Here is an 18,969-nt window from a genome sequence, read left to right as displayed (position 1 = left end):
AAAAAGAGCTGACAAGCCTTGAGGTTCAAAGATTTCCCCGATAAAATAAACACAAATAAAGCAAAAAACAAAGTACTTCCCTGAGAAGAAGGTGCTTAGTTTAAAGAACAGTAGTAGTTATCTGAGAAAATAATCGTAGGCAAAGGAACAGTGTTACGCAAAGATCTGGAGGCAGGAGGAAAAACTCCGGTTCAGCTAAAGCTAAAAACTTACGAGAGACTAGAGTTAAAGAAAACATTATTGTCTGGCCGGTGCGGCTCAGCTGTTGAGCATCAACCCAGGAACCAAAAGGTCACAGCTCTGATTCCCAGTCAGGGCACATGCCGGTTAAGGGCTGGGTCTCCAGTAGGGATGCACGCAAGAGGCAGCGGATTGATGATGTTTCTCTCATCATTGTTTCTATCCCTCTCCCTTTTTCACTAAGAATCAACAAAATCTATTTTTTTAAAAAAAGAAAACATTATTCATTTACATTTGTTAAAGACAATAAGAAAGACTATATTCAAGAGGCATTACTGAGAAACCAAGATGGCGGCATAGGTAAACACCTAAACTGCTGCCTCGCACAACAATTTCAAAACTACAACTAAAAGACAGAACGGACACCATCCAGAACTGCAGGAAAGCTGACTGAGTGAAAATTCTACAACTAGAAGGAAGGAGAAAAGCTCACAGAGAATTGGAGGTACGGCAAAGGGTCTTTGTGCGCGCAGAGAGGAAGGGCGGCGGAGTGCCTGGCTGGCTTTCTCTGGCGGAAGGGGGAAGGGAGCCCCCGACCGCATTGAACCCCAGTTCTGACTGCACTGAACACCTATTCCGGGCGAGCCCCTGGGGACCCACGCTCCTGTGGGGGGAGTCTGGACTCTCGGGCGGAGACTCGGGAGCCGGGGAAGGCGGAAGACTGAAAGTCCGCTCGCGCCAGTGCGCACAAAGGCTGCGGGAGCCTGCCACAGGCTTTCCCTAGCGGAAGGGAGTGAGAGGCTCCTGACGGCACCGAACACCAGTTCTGACTGAAGTGAGCCCCAGTTCTGACTGCAGTGAACCCCAGTTCCAGGCGAGCCCCTGGAGACCCACGCTCTTGTGGGGGGAGTCTGGACTCTCGGGCGGAGACTCGGGAGCCGGGGAAGGCGGAAGACTGAAAGTCCGCTCGCGCCAGTGCGCACAAAGGCTGCGGGAGGCTGCCACAGGCTTTCCCTAGTGGAAGGGAGTGAGAGGCTCCTGACGGCACAAAACCCCAGTTCTGACTGAAGTGAGCCCCAGTTCTGACTGCAGTGAACCCCAGTTCCAGGCGAACCCCCGGGGACCCACGCTCTTGTGGGGGGAGTCTGGACTCTCGGGCGGAGACTCGGGAGCCGGGGAAGGCGGAAGACTGAAAGTCCGCTCGCGCCAGTGCGCACAAAGGCTGCGGGAGGCTGCCACAGGCTTTCCCTAGCGGAAGGGAGTGAGAGGCTCCTGACGGCACAAAACCCCAGTTCTGACTGAAGTGAGCCCCAGTTCTGACTGCAGTGAACCCCAGTTCCAGGCGAACCCCCGGGGACCCACGCTCTTGTGGGGGGAGTCTGGACTCTCGGGCGGAGAATCGGGAGCCGGGAAGGCAGAGGACTGAAGGCACACACGTGCTAGCAAGGGCAAGGCTGATGGGAAGCCAAGACTGAGACTCCACCCCATCCAAGCAGAGCACAGAGGCTGTTGCAATTTGGCAAGTCTAATCCTATAAGGCTGTCCCCAGCACCGGACTTCTCCCAGCATAGACACAGCTGATCCTTACAGCCAACTGGCCTGGAGGTCAATTCTTCCCAGTGATACCAACAACAATAAAGACTTAATTACAACAAGGCTGTACACACAGTCCACAAAGGGGTGCACCAAGAGTGTCCACCCCAGGTTAACTGGGGAGGCAGACCCACTGGGCCAAATTGGAAACCTAGCACACAAATCTACCAACTCAGGGAAGCAGTGAAAATGCGGCGTCTAAGAATCAGATCACAAACGAAAGAAATGGAGGAAAACAAACGACTGGATATAGAATTCAAAACCACGGTTATAAGGCTTTTTAAGAATATCCTAGAAAAGGCCGATAAATATAACGAGACCCTCGAAGAGATGAAAAAGGACCAACTAGAAATTAAACATACACTGACTGAAATAAAAAATATTATACAGAGACCCAAAAACAGACAAGAGGAACACAAAAATCAAGTCAAAGAATTGAAATACAAAGAAGCAAAAAACACTCAACCAAAAAAGCAAAAAGCAAAAAAAAAAATCCAAAAAGTTGAAGATAATGTAAGAAGACTCTGGGACAACTTCAAGCGTACCAACATCAGAATTATGGGGGTGCCAGAAGAAGAGAGAGAGCAAAATACTGAAAACCTATTTGAAGAAATAATGACTGAAAACTTCCCCCACCTGGTGAAAGAAATAGACTTACAAGTCCAGGAAGCCCACAGAACCCCAAACAAAAGGAATCCAAAGAGGACTACACCAAGACACATCATAATTAAAATGCCAAGAGCAAAAGACAAAGAGAGAATATTAAAAGCAGCAAGAGAAAAACAGTTAGTTACCTACAGGGGAGCACCCATACGACTGTCAGCTGACTTTTCAACGGAAACTATGCAGGCCAGACGGGAGTGGCAAGAAATTTTCAATGTGATGAATAGCAAGAACCTACAACCAAGATTACTCTACCCAGCAAAGCTATCATTCAGAATTGAAGGGCAGATAAAGAGTTTCACAGACAAGAAAAAGCTAAAGGAGTTCATCACCACCAAACCAGTATTATATGAAATGCTGAAAGGTATTCTTAAAGAAGAGGAAGAAGAAAAAAGGAAAGATAAAAATTATGAACAACAAATACATATCTATCAACAAGTGAACCTAAAAATCAAGTGAATTAAAAACCTGAGGAACAGAATAATCTGGTGAATACAATAGAATCAGGGGCATAGAAAGGGAGTGGACTGATAATTCTCAGGGGGAAAGGGGTATGGGGGGGTTCATAAAGAGACTGGACAAAAATCATACACCTATGGATGAGGACAGTGGGGGGTAGGTAAGGGCAGAAGGTGGGGTGGGAAATGGCTGGAGGGGAACTATGGGGGAAAAAAGGAGAAATAATTGTAATAATCTGAATAAAGATTTATTTAAAAAAAAAAATAAAAAAAATAAAAACTAAAAAAAAAAAAAAAAAAAAAAAAAAAAAAAAAAGAGGCATTACTGCAAAGGGGGTTTTGCAGTGTGGGATAGAGATTAGGATCAACCCCAAATACAAAGAAGAGTCGGGGGATTTGTAGCCAAGAAGCAGGGTAAAGGTCAATGAATGGAAAAGTACTAAGTGATAATATCAGGGGGCATGGGAGATTCTTGCTAGACAGATTTAATGGGATTCTTGCTGAAGGAAAGCCAGGGTGATAAGATGTTGAGAGTGGAGGATGAGGAATTTTATCAGATATAAATAATGATCCAATAACAAGGGTGGGAGATTTTCGCTAAACTGACTCAGCAGAATACTTGCTACAACTGTACTAAGCCGACTAAGGGCAGAGCCCAACAGTGGAGCCTCGGTGAAAGGAGGGCTCAAAGGAGAGGTTTATCGGTAGCTGGAAAGTTAGAGAAGTAAGCAGAGGCAGGCAGCTTATGCAAGGCTGCACTGTCCATGGTTAAGATTTATGACTTGATTCTAATGACAGTGAAAGCCACTGGATAGTTTTAAATAGAAGAATATTATCAGATTTACATTTTTTAAAGAATATCCTGATTGTTAGAAGGAGGACAGGCTTGGAATCAGGGAGACCAAATTAATTTTGGCAGTAGTTTGAGAAGTACTTAATACTCCTAATGAACAACATTTTATTACTGATTGGAGGTCAGAAATGAGGAGAAGGAAATGACATGGATCACTCCCAGATTTTTGGCTTGAGTGACTAGATGTATAGAAATTCTGTTTGCTGATACAGGGACTTACTGGTGAAATTTTTATTTTGGCTGTTCCAGAAAGTTTTAAAGAGAAAAAGCAATAGCTCACAAATTATTTTTTAGCTCTGTCCATAGATGAATAAAAGAGGAACCTATTCTAGACATTGCATTTAAAAAATTGACTCTCGCCGAAACCGGTTTGGCTCAGTGGATAGAGCGTCGGCCTGCGGACTGAAGGGTCCTGGGTTCGATTCTGGTCAAGGGCATGTACCTTGGTTGCGGGCACATCCCCAGTGGGAGGTGTGCAGGAGGCAGCTGATCGATGTTTCTCTCTCATCGATGTTTCTAGCTCTCTATCCCTCTCACTTCCTCTCTGTAAAATATCAATAAAATATATTTTTTAAAAAAAATTGACTCTCAGCCCTAGCCAGTTTGGCTCAGTGGCTAGAGCATCAGCCTGCAGACTGAAGGGTCCCAGGTTCAATTCCGGTCAAGGGCACATGCCTGGGTTGTGGGCTCGATCCCTAGTAGGGGGTGTGCAGGAGGCAGCTGATCAATGATTCTCACTTATCATTGATGTTTCTATCTCTCCCTCTCTGAAATCACTAAAATTATTATTATTTTTTTAATTGACTCTCTCTGCCCTAGCTGGTTTGGCTTAGTTGACAGAGCACTGGCCTGAGGACTGAAGGGTCCCAGGTTCGATTCCAGTCAAGGGCACATACCTTGGTTGCAGGCTTGATCCCCGGCCCTGGTCATGGTGTGTGTGGGAGGCAACCAGTCCACGTGTCTCTTACATTGATGTTTCTCTCTCTGTGTCTCTCTCCATCCCTTCCACTCTAAAAAAAAAAAAAAAAAAAAAAAAAAAAAAAAAAAAAAATTGACTCTCTGCCATGTCTACTAGGACATACAGATGTTTCTGTACATAGCTATATCTAGCATCTACTATTTTAACCTAGGGTATACTCTATTTCTGTTATGGGCTGAATGTTTGTACACTCCTGAAATTCATGTTGAAATCTTAATCTCCAATGAGATAGCATCAGAACGTAGGGCCTTTGAGAGGTGATTAGATCACAAGGGTGGAGCCCTCATGAGTGGAATTAGTGCTCTTGTGAAAGAGACTCCAGAGGACTCCCTTCCATGGTGTGAGCACACAGCAGGAAGACAACCACCTGTGAACCAGTCAGAGGCCTTCACCACACACTGAATCTTCTGGTGCTTTGATCATGGACTTCCTAGCTTCTAGAACTGTGACAAATAAATATTTGTTGTGTAAGGCTCCCAGTCTATGATACTCTGTTATACCAGACTGAAGAAACTAAGACTATTCCTTATCAGCAAAGACATAAGATTTCAAAGCCTCTTTTTCATACCTCTGAGAAGCATAACCACCTTTAAGACAGTACATAACATTGTTAATTATCCTGTAATCCAATCGTAGATATTTCCCTGCCTTGCTTTCTCCCACATTCATGGTTCATGTAATCTTGCTTACTTTCCCTCCTTAATTCCAAATATTTAAAAGAAACTACAAAACTGTCATTTCCTGCCCAGCCAGCATGGCTCAGTGATTGACCATTGAGCTAAGAACGAAGAGGTCATATGCCAGAAGCTAATTCCAGCATGTCATAAATGCAAGAAGTTTCATCAAAAGGTTGATGGAACCTTGACGCTTGCCTGCTGGAAGTGGCTGAGGGCATTTCCCCAAACCTGAAAAGGATGCATAAATGATTGCTTGCTGCCAGACAGCTGAGGGCATTTCAATCTACATGTTATTGCCTCCTACTGGCCAAACACCATAGGCAGTTCCCCCAATCTGACAATGGATTCTGTATACTTAACCTTGGCCTTTCATGTGTATATATACCTTGCCTTAGCACAATTTGTGTTAATAAAGAGCAAGGGGTCTGGATATTCAGAAGGACTTGGTTCCTTTAGCTAAGTCTTCTCTAGCTCCCCAAAATGCCTTCCAAAATTATGTTTCGTCTCTGGACTCTGATTAATTTTCAGCAGCCCCTTTTCCAGATTCCTGAACCCTTCAAGATGCTGGATTAAAACCCCTGGCAGTCACAGTTCGATTCCCATGTCAGGGTACATGCTCGGGTTTTGGGCTCAATACCCAGTGTGGGTCGTGCAGGAGGCAGCCAGTCAATCAATGATTCTCTCTCTTCATTGATGTTTCTCTCTTCCTCTCCAAAATTTATATATATATATATATATATATATATATATACACACACACACACACACACACACATATATATATATTTGGGTGTGTGTGTGTACACACACACACACACACACACCGAGTGGCCAGATTATTATGATCTCTGAACGCATAATAATCTGGCCACTCGGTGTACTTCTCTTGAGTACCTCATTTATTTGATATCAAAAATACTATAAATCGTGCACCTGATCCGTTTTCCCCTTTGCACTGGCTGCTAGAAAGCTCAGGGCAAATAGGTGGTTGATCTCCAGCAAAAGTCTAGAATACTTTTGGTACCCATTTGAGATACAAATACACTGAGTGGTCAGATTATTATGGGTTCAGAGATCATAATAATCTGGCCACTCAGTGTGTGTGTGTGTGTGTGTGTGTGTGTGTGTGTGTGTGTGTGTGTTTAAGAAAGAAAAACTGTCATTATCCAAAGTGTTTAAGATGTTGCTTCCTGGCATATTGGCAGGTTGGTTCAACTAAACTCTTATTTAAAAATCTCTACATGATCACCCCAGCTAGGCAGCTCAGTTGGGGCATCGTACCAATACACTAAGGTTATGCATTCAATCCCCTGTCAGGACATATATAAGAATCAACCAATGAATACATAAATAAGCGAAACAACAAGTCGATATTTCTCCCTCTCTTTCTATCCCTTCCCCTCTCTCTCTAAAAATCAATAAATAAGTCATTTTAAAATACATATCTACAGGTTTTAATGTTTCATATTTGGACAATCCAAATAGTATAAAGGAACAAGCAGGAACTTGCCCTGCCTTTTATGACCTACTCTCTGAAGTTGCACAATGGACCACTTTTTTTTTCCTATTTGCTAGAAGGGAGTCACTAAGTCTAGGGAAGGGGAATTAGGCTCCACTTCTTGAAGATAATGTCAAAGACTCTGGGAACATACCTTAAGTCATCATATCAGAAATGAATTAATGGTAAAGCAGCTCAACTCGGTCAGTTATCAAATTGTCTTTACCCTAGCTAGTTTGGCTCAGTGGATAGAGCATTGGCCTGCAGACTGAAGGGTCCCGGGTTCGATTCTGGTCAAGGGCACAGGCCCGGGTTGCCAGTTTGTTCCCCAATGGGAGGTGTGCAAGAGGCAACCAATCAATGATTCTCATCATTGATGTTTCTCTCTCTCTGTCCCTCTCCCTTCCTCTCTGAAATCAATAATATATTTTAAAAAATTGTCTTTGCTCTGGAAGCAGGTTTATCACATTGTTTTTATTTTTTTTCCTCATTTTGATAAACAGCTCTGTGTATTTAGAAACTGGTTTTCTCTTTCTCTGCAAAACATGAGCATTTTGGCCACAGACAGATGCTAGTGTTGAAAACAAAGCTTATTTTAAGCTTTCTCCCAGAGGTCACCCTACTGTGAAGCACTGTTAGAAAGACTAAGGATGGTGAGGGTTGTAATAAAGTTAAATCTACCTCATGTGAGGTGTGATTTATTTATCTTTAAGCAGTTATTTCCTTACTCTGACTTCAGATATCAATCTATTTTTGCAGCTTGAAGTAAAAAAAAAAAAAAGGGTGGGAAAGGGGATATCTCCAGTTTTTTTGCTATAAGCTAGAGCCTAAAAATGTGTCCTGGTAGATAAAAGACAAATAAAAGAGGCCTTCAGGAAAATCCTAAGACCTTCTGACATTATCATTTGATGATTATTTTCCTTTCTTGTGGAAAATAGTTAATAGACTGTGATCATTGTTCATAAGCAAAGTACATTGCTTTTGTGCATAATGCACCTTTGAAATGCCTCTTTTTTAGACCTCTGAGAAGTATTTCCCAATATTAGTATTTCCCAATTCTAAACACATCTCAACAACAACAAAGAAAAACATTGTTAGCAAATATGCTATGGAAAATCTTTAACTGGAAATTCCTTCACATGTTCTTCAACATGTTTTCAAAACCAAATTCTCTAACTTTAGAGTGCATTAGGATAACCTGGAGATCTTGTTAAGACAAAGATTGCTGGGCATCACTGCCAGAGTTTCTAATTCAGTAGAGTTGGAAGGTAGGGCCCTAAAATTTGCATTTCTAACTAGTTCCCAAATGATGCTGATGCTGCTGCTGCTGGTCTGGGGACCACACTCTGTGAAGCACTGTTAGAAAGACTAGGGATGGTGAGGGTGGTAATAAAGTTAAATCTACCTCATGTGAGATGTGATTTATTTATCTTTAAGCAGTTTTTTTTTAAATATATTTTATTGATATTTCACAGAGAGGAAGGGAGAGGGATAGAGAGCCAGAAACATCGATGAGAGAGAAACATCGATCAGCCGCCTCCTGCACACCTCCCACTGAGGATGTGCCCGCAACCAAGGTACATGCCCTTGACCGGAATCGAACCCGGGACCTTTCAGTCCGCAGGCCGACGCTCTATCCACTGAGCCAAACCGGTTTCGGCTAAGCAGTTTTTATTCATTGATTTATTTTCTAGAAAGAGAGAGGGAGGAAAGGAAGGAGGGGAGAGAGAGAGAGAGATGGATTTGTTGTTCCAATTATTTATGCTTTCATTCATTGATTCTTGTTCGTGCCCTGACCGGAGATTGTACCCACAACCTTGGCATATCAGCACACCGCTCTAACTAACTGAGCTCTCCAGCCAGGGCATGAGGTATAATTTACGATAAATTATTATCTGGCCCATAGTTCCTCCCCTAAGGAAAGCAACAAAAGGGGTCTCTTCACTGAATCCATGTTTTATGACCCCAAATATTTCTTCTCTCAAAGAAAAGGTGTTCCGGCCAAAAAAGAATCCTTTCTTTATTTTCGCTATTAGCTCCTTTTCCTGACCCTGCTTCCTATAAAGCCTTCCTGGTAAGATGTCTTGGCTTTCCCTAGGGGAAAGTGACCTTGCCTGAAATAATCCACACTTTTAATTTCTTAGTCCCACCCTCTTTCTGCTTATAAAAATCATCCATTTTGGCCCTAGCCAGGTTGGCTCAGTGCATAGAGCGTCGGCCTGCAAACTGAAGGGTCCCAGGTTCGATTCTGACCAAGGGCACATGCCCAGGTTGTGGGTTCAATCCCCAGTGGGGGTCATGTAGGAGGCAGCCAATCAATGATTCTCTCTCATCATTGATGTTTCTATCTTTCCCTCTCCCTTCCTCTCTGAAAGCAATAAAAATGTATTTTTAAAAAAACGCCATTTTGCATAACTCCTTAGAGCACCTTTTTAGCTGCTTGATGGGATGCTACCCCATTCGTGAATCTATTAATTAAAGCCAATTAGGTCTTTAAATTTACTGTTGAATTTTTGTTTGTTTTATAAATTTTATTTTTTCTTTAAAGATTTTTTTATTAATTTTTAAAGAGAGGGAGAGGGAGAGAAGCATCAATGTGAGAGGGAAGAATCGATCAGCTGCCTCCCACACACACTCCACTGGGGATCAAGCATATTCCCTGATTGAGAATTGAACTAGCAACCTTTTGATGCACAGGATGACACTCAGCTAACCAAACCACACTGGCCAGGACTATTTTTATTATTTTTTAAATAAACAGTTCTCTAAATGCAGTACAGAAGAGCCATCTTTTCCATTCATGAACAAACACTCCACTCATTGCATCCTGCAAGTATCATGTATATGAATACTAGAGGCCTGGTGCACGAAATTTGCCCATGGGCGGGGAATCCCTCAGCCCAACCTGTACCCTCTCCAATCCGGGACTCTGGGGATCAGGCCTAAACCGGCAGTTAGACATCCCTCTCACAATCCAGAACCGCTGACTTCTAACTGCTCACCTGCCTGCCTGCCTTATCACCCCTAACTGCTCCCCCACCCCCCGCCGACCTGGTCGCTCCACACAGCCTGCTGTTCGGTCGTCCGTCCAGTTGTTTCAGTCGTGATGGCCCCTGGCTTTTTATATATTAGGATAACATGTGCTTAAACACTTCTCTAAATATAACAACAAAGAGCATATCCACAATACTTATTATTGTCTTTTTTATCATAGTGTAAATGTAAGGGCATCCAAACCTGTAGAAAAAATTTTAAGAGTTTATGAAAGCCAAACAAAGGATATGCCTGGAAGCAAGATCTCAACAGAGAGAGAAAAAAAGCTTTTTAGAATGACAGTTTGCAGAGGTTGGTTTTTTAATGCATTTGGAATTAAGGAAGATTAAATAGAGATGGGAGAAAGCAAGGTGAGGATTGGGTTACAAGATAATTAAGATTTTGTGCTACCTTGGTCACAACTGTGAGGGGTCTGAAAAAGAGGATTACTCTGACATTTCAAAGTGTATAAATCTAGATGTACAAGAACAATGGCCAGGGCTTGCTTAAGGCAAAGATAAACCTAAATTCTAGCCAGTTTGGCTCAGTGGATAGAGCATCAGCCCAGGTCCTGGGTTCGATTCCGGTCAAGGGCAGGTACCTCAGTTGCAAGCTCAAAAATTGAGTGCAGGAAGCAACCAATCAATGTGTCTATCTCACAACGATGTTTCTCTCTCTCTGTCTCTCCACCTCCCTTCCACTCTCTCTAAAAAATAAAAGAAAGAAAAAGAAAATCAATTGAAAAATATCCTTGGGTGAGAATTAAGAACAACAACAACAACAACAAAGTTACCTGCCTGGGGTGTAACTACCCACCATGACCTGCCCAACTGGGAATTTATGATCAGGTTACTAGATATATATATATATATATATATGTGTGTGTGTGTGTGTGTGTGTGTGTGTGTGTATCCTATATAATAAGAGCCTGATATGCAAATTGACCAAACGGTGGAATGACCGGTCGCTATGACGCGCACTGACTACCAGGGTCAGACGCTCAACACAGGAGCTGCTCCACAGAGGGAGCACCGCTCAGCTAGAAGCCGAGCTCATGGCTGGCAAGCACAGCTGTGGTGGCAGGAGCCTCTCCCGCCTCTGTGGCTGCACTAAGGAGCAGCAAGCCAAGCGGTAAGGAGCAGCGAGCAGGTAGGTGGTAAGGAGCAAGGGGTTCCGGACTGCAAGAAGGATGTCTGCTTGCTGGCCAGCAAGGAACAAGACTACAAGAGGGTGCAGGACAGGCTGAGGGACTGCCCCCCAGTGCATGAATTTCATGCACCGGGCCTCTAATATATATACATATAAAAGCCTAAGTGAACAGCCGACCAGCTGGAAGGTATGACGCACACCGACCACCAGGGGGCAGATGCTCAACCCAGGAGCAGAAACCACAAGCATGGAAACATGGAACAGACTGATGAATCTCAAAGGGAAATGAGTGGGGAGGGCGGGAAGAGATTAACAAAAGATCTTATATGCATACTAGAGGCCCGGTGCATGAAATTCGTGCACGGGGGTGTGTGTCCCTCAGCCCAGCCTGCACCCTCTCCAATCTGGGACCCCTTGAGGGATGTTTGACTGCCCTCTCACAATCCAGGACTTCTGGCTCCCAACTGCTCGCCTGCCTGCCTTTCTGATTGCCCCTAACCGCTTCTGCCTGCCAGCCTGATCACCCCCTAACCACTCCCCTGCCAGCCTGATTGATGCCTAACTGCTCCCCTGCCAGCCTGTTTGCCCCTAACTGCCCTCCCCTGCAGGCCTGGTCCCCCCCAACTGCTCTCCCCTGCAGGCCTGGTCACCCACAACTGCCCTCCCTTGCAGGCCTGGTCCCTCCCAACTGCCCTCCCCTGCTGGCCATCTTGTGGTGGCCATCTTGTGTCCACATGGGAGCAGGATCTTTGACCACCTGGGGGCAGCCATCTTGTGTGTTGGAGTGATGGTCAATCTGCATATTACTCTTTTATTAGATAGGATAGAGGCCTGGTGCACAGGTGGGGGCCGGCTGGTTTGCCTTGAAGGGTGTCCCGGATCAGGGTGGGGGTTCCCTTGGGGCATGGGGCGGCCTGGGCGAGGGGCCTGTGGTGGTTTGCAGGCCGGCCACGCCCCCTGGCGACCCAAGCAGAGGCCCTGGTATCTGGGGTTTATTTATCTTCTACAATTGAAACTTTGTAGCCTGGAGCAGAGCCAAGCCTTCTGCTTGCTCCGTGGCGGCAGCCATTTTTTTTTTGGATTCATGTATCTTCTATAATTGAAACTTTGTAGCCTTAAGTGGAGGCCTGGGCCAGCCAGGGTGTGCGAAAAGCTTGGCTTCCTCCATCGCCGCGGGCAACCCTAGCCTCCTGCTCTTTCCAGCTCTGTGGCTGCAGCCATTTCTGTTTGGGTTTATGTATCTTCTATCATTGAAACGTTGTAGCCTTGAGTGGAGGCCTAGGCCAGCAAGAGCAGGCGGAAAGCCTGGCTTCCTCCATTGCTGGGGAAACCCAAGCCTCCCTCCTGCCCTCTGTGGCCGTAGCAATCTTGGTTGGGTTTATTTGCATATTCGCTCCTGATTGGCTGGTGGTGTGGCTGGTGGGTGTAGTGGAGTGATGGTTAATTTGGATATTACTCTTTTATTAGATAGGACTAGAGGCCTGAGGGACCCCACTGGTGCACGAATCCGTGCATCGGACCTCTAGTGTGTGTATATATGTGTGTGTGTGTGTGTATACCCTATCTAATAAAAGAGAAACATTCAAATTGACCATACCTCCGCTACGCCGACAAACCACACCCACAAACCACGCCCACCAGCCAATCAGGAGTGAGTATGCAAATTACCCAACCAAGATGGCAGTTAATTTGCATATCCGGGCAGAGCAAAGACTGAAGACAGCGTAGAAGGAAGCCAAGCGCTGCAGAAGGGAGTGAAGCGGGGTGGCGGAGAAGGGAGGGAAGCAGGCGGGGCGGCGGAGAAGGGAGGGAAGCAGGCAGGGCAGGGGAGAAGGGAGGGAAGCAGGTGGGGCGGGGAGAAGGGAGGGAAGCAGACCACCACAGGAAGCCCTATTGCAGGAATCTTCCTGCAATGGGCCTCTAGTGTGTGTGTGTGTGTGTGTGTGTGTGTGTGTGTGTGTGTGTGTATATAGTTGATTTCAGAAAGGAAGAGTTATAAACGTCAATGATGAGAGAGAATCATTGATTGGTTGCCTTAGACTTGCCCCCTACTGGGGATTGAGCCTGCAACCCTGGCATGTGCCCTAACCAGGAGTTGAACTGTAACCTCTTGGTTCATAGGTTGATGCTCAACCACTGAGACACACCGACTGGGCTCTCACTGCAGTTTTGATTTGCACTTCCCTAATGATTGGTGATGTTAAACATCTTTTTATGTGCTTACCGGCCATTTCAATATGTTCTTTGGAGGAATGTCTATTCAAGTTATTTGCCTTACTGAAGTTCTACTCAAATACTTTTGAATTGGGTTGTTTGTTTTTATTGTTGTTATTCTTTATATGTTCTGGATAGCAATCCCTTATTAAATATGTAAGTTGTAGTTATCTTTTCACTCTGTTGATAGTGTCCTTTGATGTACAAAAGATTTTAACTTTGAAGTCCAAAATGTCTATTTTTTCTCTTGTTGCCTGTGCTTTTGGAATCATATCCAAGAAATCATTGCCAAATCCAATGTCATGACATTTCCCCCTTATGTTTCCTTCTAGGAATTTTATCATTTTTTTAAAAAAATATATTTTATTGATATTTTACAGAGAGGAAGGGAGAGGGATAGAAAGCTAGAAACATCGATGAGAGAGAAACATCGATCAGCTGCCTCCTGCACACCTCCCACTGGGGATGTGCCCGCAACCAAGGTACATGCCCTTGACCGGAATCGAACCCAGGACCCTTCAGTCCGCAGGCTGACACTCTATCCACTGAGCCAAACCGGTTTCGGCAGAATTTTATCATTTTTATTGTCACATTGAGGTCTTTGATCCATTTTGAGTTAATTTTTGTATATGGTTTCAGGTTATGGGCCTAACTATGTTTAATTTTCACCTGACTGTATGTTTTTCTTGATTTTTTATTTTTATTTTTTAATGTTTTTATTGATGAGAGAGAGAGAGAAAGGGAGAGAGAGAGAAAGAAATATCAATCATTTCAGTTGCCTCCCATACCAATTGGGGACTGAACCTGCAACCTGGGCATATGCCTTGACCAGGAATCTAACCAGCAACTTTCTGGTGCACAGAAAAACATTCAACCAACCCACACCAGCCAGGGCAGTTTTGTTGATTTTTTAAAGAGAGGGAGAGGGAAAGTATGGGAGAAAGGGAGAGGGGGAAGGGGAAGAGGAGGGAAATGGAGAGAGGGAGGGGGAGGGAGATGGAGAGAGAGAGAGAGAGAGGGATTGGGGATTGAACCCACAACCTGGTATGTGCCCTGACCAGGATTTGAACCTGCAACCTTCTGGTGTACCAGTGTGTGCCCCAACCAACTAATCCACCTGGCCAGGGTGGATCTAATGATATTTAGCAACATTCACTGAAAAGAGTATCCTTTCCCAATAATGTTTGTGCCTTGTTTTATAATGACAACTAAATCAAAACACTTTAATTTGCTTACTAAACAAAACACCTACAGACTTGATTTTTCCCCAAAGGCCAGTAATTTACAGTAGTGCCTTAACTTCATTTTCACATTAGATTTTCTAAATGCGCTAAGGCGAGTGAGAGATATTTAGTGTGCCTATCAGGAGCCAAGCAATGCACCAGGTACTGGTGATTAACTGGTCAAAAAAGTTAGTAAGTTAAAGTCCTAGCATCAAAGAGTTTAAAGCTCAGTGAGACTTGAGAAAACATCATTTTATTTTAGTATTATGGGAATAAATAAAAGACTAAGTAGAAAATAGGTTATGAAAAGAGGATTAGCCCTGGCAGGGTACCTCAGTTGGTTAGAGCAAAGATCAGATACACCAAGGTTGTGGTCCATCCCTGGACCGGGTACATACAAGAAACAACCAATGAATGAATGAATAAATGGAACAACAAATCAATATTTCTCTCTTTTCCCCTTTCTCCCTTTCTCTAAAATCAATAAATAAATAAAGATTAGAAAGAATTTTAAATAATGGACGGGGGGGGTAAAAGGAAACAAAATGGGAAAAAGCGGAGGGGGGGGGGGAATGGGAGAAGAGAACAAAAAAAAGAACAGCTAAACAGCCCACCTCCACCGAGAGGATTGTTTGCAATGGCGCAGGGGCAGCAGCCAGCCTCCTCTCCCACAGCGCTGCTTTCCAGGCCGGAAACCTTCCCCTGCCCCTGACGTCATACGACTGCGCCCAGTGAGGAGGAGGGCGGGAGTTCCGGCCGTGGGTCAAAGGTCAGTGACGGTTCCTGCGCGAGCTGCGGGTCAGGTGTGTCGGTGATCGGTGCGGGTGCTCTCGGGGTCCCCTCGGTTTCACCGGCGGAGCCACTGTCCCTGCAATCCTGGTATGGGCGTTTGTTGTCATCTTCCCGAGAGTGTGTGTGTGTAGGTGGGAGGACGCGGGGGACGTTCAAAGATAAGACTTAGCGGAGCATGTGCGCCCAGAAGGCCCACAGTTCAGAGGAAGCCCATATTGATGCCTAATGTGTGACGTATTTTCTTTTCTTTTTGAATTTTTGGAAACTTTAGCTGTGCTATCAACTTTGGGAAAAGTATCCCAGTGGTACCGTGCTGGGTTGGCATTGTACAGAAATTAATTGCTATATTGGTCTTGAAATGTTATATTTTTTCCATTTGTACAGGGGTAATGCGCTGTATTAAATATGTAAGGTCTTATCTACATGGGTTTGATTGCAGAAACTAAAAAAGTATTCTCTAAGTCATAATAAAAAAGGAAGCCCAGTGATTTAAGAAACTATAAACACTACAATATCTGGAACAAGAACAGCGTTTCCCAAAATAATACCCTTTTTCACTTTTTTATATTTTCGATTTTCATTTCTATGCTATCCCAAAAATCTTTAGTTACAGAGACAAAACTCAAAAAACTTTTTTCTGAAATCATTGTTCCTCATATTGAGGCTGAGGACTCCAGTTAAATATTCCAAGGAGTCTAAAATAAATTGTTTTTTTTTTTCTTTAAAAGTTGTCTGAACAGCCCTAGCCGGTTTGGCTTAGTGGATAGAGCATGGGCCTGCGGACCAAAGGGTCCCAGGTTCGATTCCAGTCAAAGGCATGTACTTTGGTTGCATGCTCCATCCCCAGCCCTAGTTGGGGAGCATTTGGGAAGCAACCAATCCATGTGTCTCTCTCACATCGATATTTCTCTGTCTCTCCCTCACCCCTTAAAACAAAAAAGAGTGAGAAAAAGAAAAAATGGGGTGGAAGAGAAGTGAATGGATTCAAGAAGTATTTAGAAAGTAAAATGAATGTAACTCAAATGGGTATGATGCTGTGTGAGAGAGGACAATAAGGAATGACTCCCAGTTTCTGGCTTCAGCAAGTAAATGGGATAGCAGTGTCCCTCCCTAAAACAGTGCGGAGGGAGAAGCAGATTGGGAAGGCAAAGCAGAGAGATTATTTCAATTTGTTGCATTTGAGGTGTCTTCTGATTCATGGTGATTGAAGCCACAGAGATAAATCCAACCCCTTAGAGAAAATGTTTAGATTGAAAAACAAGGCTAAGGACAGAACTCGGAGGCACATCCACCTTTAGAGGGGGTGAGAGGATGAGGCATCTGAGCATCAGTGCATAGGTCAGAGACTCAGGAGCATATAGTCACTAAAGGAAGAAAATTTTCTTTTCAAGTATTTTAGTTGCATTTTGCAAAAAGTTGAATTCCTTCCCCCCCACCCCCCCAAAACTGGCACTAGTTTCACATCTTTAAGGGTCTTCATTGTCTTGTGGACATCCAGACCTGTAGGATAAACTGTGGAGCTTATATATATTTTCCCTCATTTTGGACATTTTGTTTGGCAATAACATTATTTGCTGCAAAATAAAGTCTGAACTAGGGAAAGGAGGTTTATTTTAAAATCTCTCTTTATATTTCTGTTTTGATAACGGGAGAGCTTTGGTACAGAAGCTCCCAAGTGCTTTTTTACCAGTTGTCATATTCTGTAACTTTTCAGCCCTTTGTCTTCACGTGTTGCTTATGTACGGATCTTGTGTTTGGGTCTGTACAGGGTGGGTGTAGTATAGAATGGAGAAGAATACAACATCATGACCTTAGCCACATCAGTGGTATATAACTGTTATGTAGTAATATTGATTTTCTGGGCCCTGAAGGAACTTCAAAGTATCCTTTTGCCTAAAGCAACAGTGAAATTCATGTCTAAAATAAGAACCCAAATAAGTTTTACACTTTTACCTAGTGAGTGATCATAGGCTCTAGGCCACAGGAGTCTAGGAAAAATTAATGGTGCAGCAAATAAAGTTGTACTCAGATTCCACTTTGTGTTTCAGAAATTGATTGCATTTAAATGTCTCAAATTTATACTTGTAGTTAGAGGGGTTTTTAATCTTTTAACTTTTCATTATATTTCTTCTTTTATAGGGGTTTTCTTATATGCCTGTTTTCCTCAAAATGAGTATTGGTATCACCTTCATAAGACCTTTTGCTAGAGTTTTGGTGCCATTTACCCTTAATAGGAAGAGAAGGGTTTTATATTCAACGATTCTGCAGAGATACATGTCTTCCAAAATACCAGCTGAATCCTCTCCTAAAAAGGAAAACACATCACCTGAAGAGCTGGAATTGGATGGGTGGAAAATTACAATGAAATCTAGTGTGCAAGAAGGTGTTTCAACAGTCTCAAGTGCCAAGGATGAAGATCCTATAGCTGCCACTAGGGAATTAATTGAGATGTGGAGATTGCTTGGCAGAGAAGTACCAGAACACATCAGTGAAGAAGAGCTCAAAACCATTATGGAATGTGATTCTAAATCATCGAAAAAAAAATACTTAAGATATTTATATGTTAAGGAGAAAATGAAGAAAGCTAAGCAAATAAAAAAGGAAATGAAAGCAGTAGCAAGGGAAAAAGCAATACAAGACCAGCTGCTAGAAACCACTAACAAAGATAAACAGCAAGACTTTCCATTTCTACGACTTTGGACTAGGAATATGGACATAGCAATGGGCTGGAAGGGTGCCCAGGCCATGCAGTTTGGACAACCTTTGGTTTTTGACATGGCTTATGATGATTATATGAAACCAAAAGAACTGAAGTATACTGTTTCTCAACTTCTAGAAAGTGAAGGATGGAACAGAAGAGATGTTGATCCTTTCCATATTTATTTCTGCAATCTTAAACCAGATAGCCCTTTTCATAGAGAGTTAAGTAAACGATATCAAGAAAAATGGAACAAATTGCTTTTAACAGCAACAGAAAAGTCTCATGTAGATTTATTTCCAAAGGACAGTATTATATATTTAACTGCAGATTCTCCCAATGTTATGACTTCTTTCAAGCATGACAAAATTTATATAGTGGGATCTTTTGTTGATAAGAATATGCAGCCAGGTGCATCCCTAGCCAAGGCAAAACGGCTGAAGCTGGCAACAGAATGCTTTCCATTAGATAAATATTTACACTGGGACACTGGTACAAAAAATCTCACCATAGATCAAGTAACACGTATTTTGTTATGTCTGAAAAACACTGGTAGTTGGGAAGAGGCTCTGAAGTTTGTTCCTAAGAGAAAACATGCTGGTTATCTGGACATTTCTCAACACCCTCAACAATTTGTCAACAGAATGAAGAAGTCAAAGACTATTAATTCATTTCCAAAAGGCTCCCTAAATATATACACACAGAAAAAGTGACTTGAAAGAGAAGTATTTGATAGCTTAAAAAGTAAATGGATTGGAAATAGTTTGTTTTGTTTCTTCCTGAATGGAATTCACTTGCTCTTTAAAGAGTCGTCTTTACAAACTAACAAGTATTGTATCTTTGCCCAATTTATTAAATATCTGCAAACTTTGGAAATATGTTTGTTTACATAAAAAGAATTTTAGAAAGTAAAAAGAGTTGTCCAAGTTTGTTGAGCCCAGTAAAACAGTTGTATCATT

The 18,969-nt window shown here is 43.2% G+C and overlaps 2 protein-coding genes across 3 annotated transcripts in view; one reads left to right on the top strand and one right to left on the bottom strand.

The window, feature by feature from the left end:
- The window catches only part of SENP7 (SUMO specific peptidase 7), a 215,885-nt gene extending 200,675 nt beyond the window's left edge, over window positions 1–15,210 (bottom strand). For both annotated transcript variants that reach the window (XM_080655696.1, XM_080655703.1), the window contains exon 1: window positions 15,135–15,210. The gene's annotated coding sequence lies outside the window, so the exon portion shown is untranslated. The remainder of the gene's footprint in view (window positions 1–15,134) is intronic.
- Window positions 15,211–15,278: 68 nt separating this feature from the next.
- On the top strand, window positions 15,279–18,969 carry TRMT10C (tRNA methyltransferase 10C, mitochondrial RNase P subunit). The gene is made up of 2 exons (XM_080655694.1): window positions 15,279–15,399; window positions 17,452–18,969. Exon 2 carries the CDS (start codon window positions 17,464–17,466, stop codon window positions 18,721–18,723), a length of 1,260 nt encoding a protein of 419 aa, XP_080511820.1. The 5' UTR covers window positions 15,279–15,399; window positions 17,452–17,463; the 3' UTR covers window positions 18,724–18,969.

The sequence above is a fragment of the Plecotus auritus genome (genome assembly GCF_963455305.1).
Source record: "Plecotus auritus genome assembly, chromosome: 2".
NCBI classification, from domain to species: Eukaryota; Metazoa; Chordata; class Mammalia; order Chiroptera; family Vespertilionidae; genus Plecotus; species Plecotus auritus.
This window is presented reverse-complemented; position numbering and strand designations above follow the sequence as displayed.

Bases quoted from the DNA above. Each gene is read 5' to 3' on its own strand.
- TRMT10C (XM_080655694.1), top strand. From the start codon at position 17,464: ATGCCTGTTTTCCTCAAAATGAGTATTGGTATCACCTTCATAAGACCT.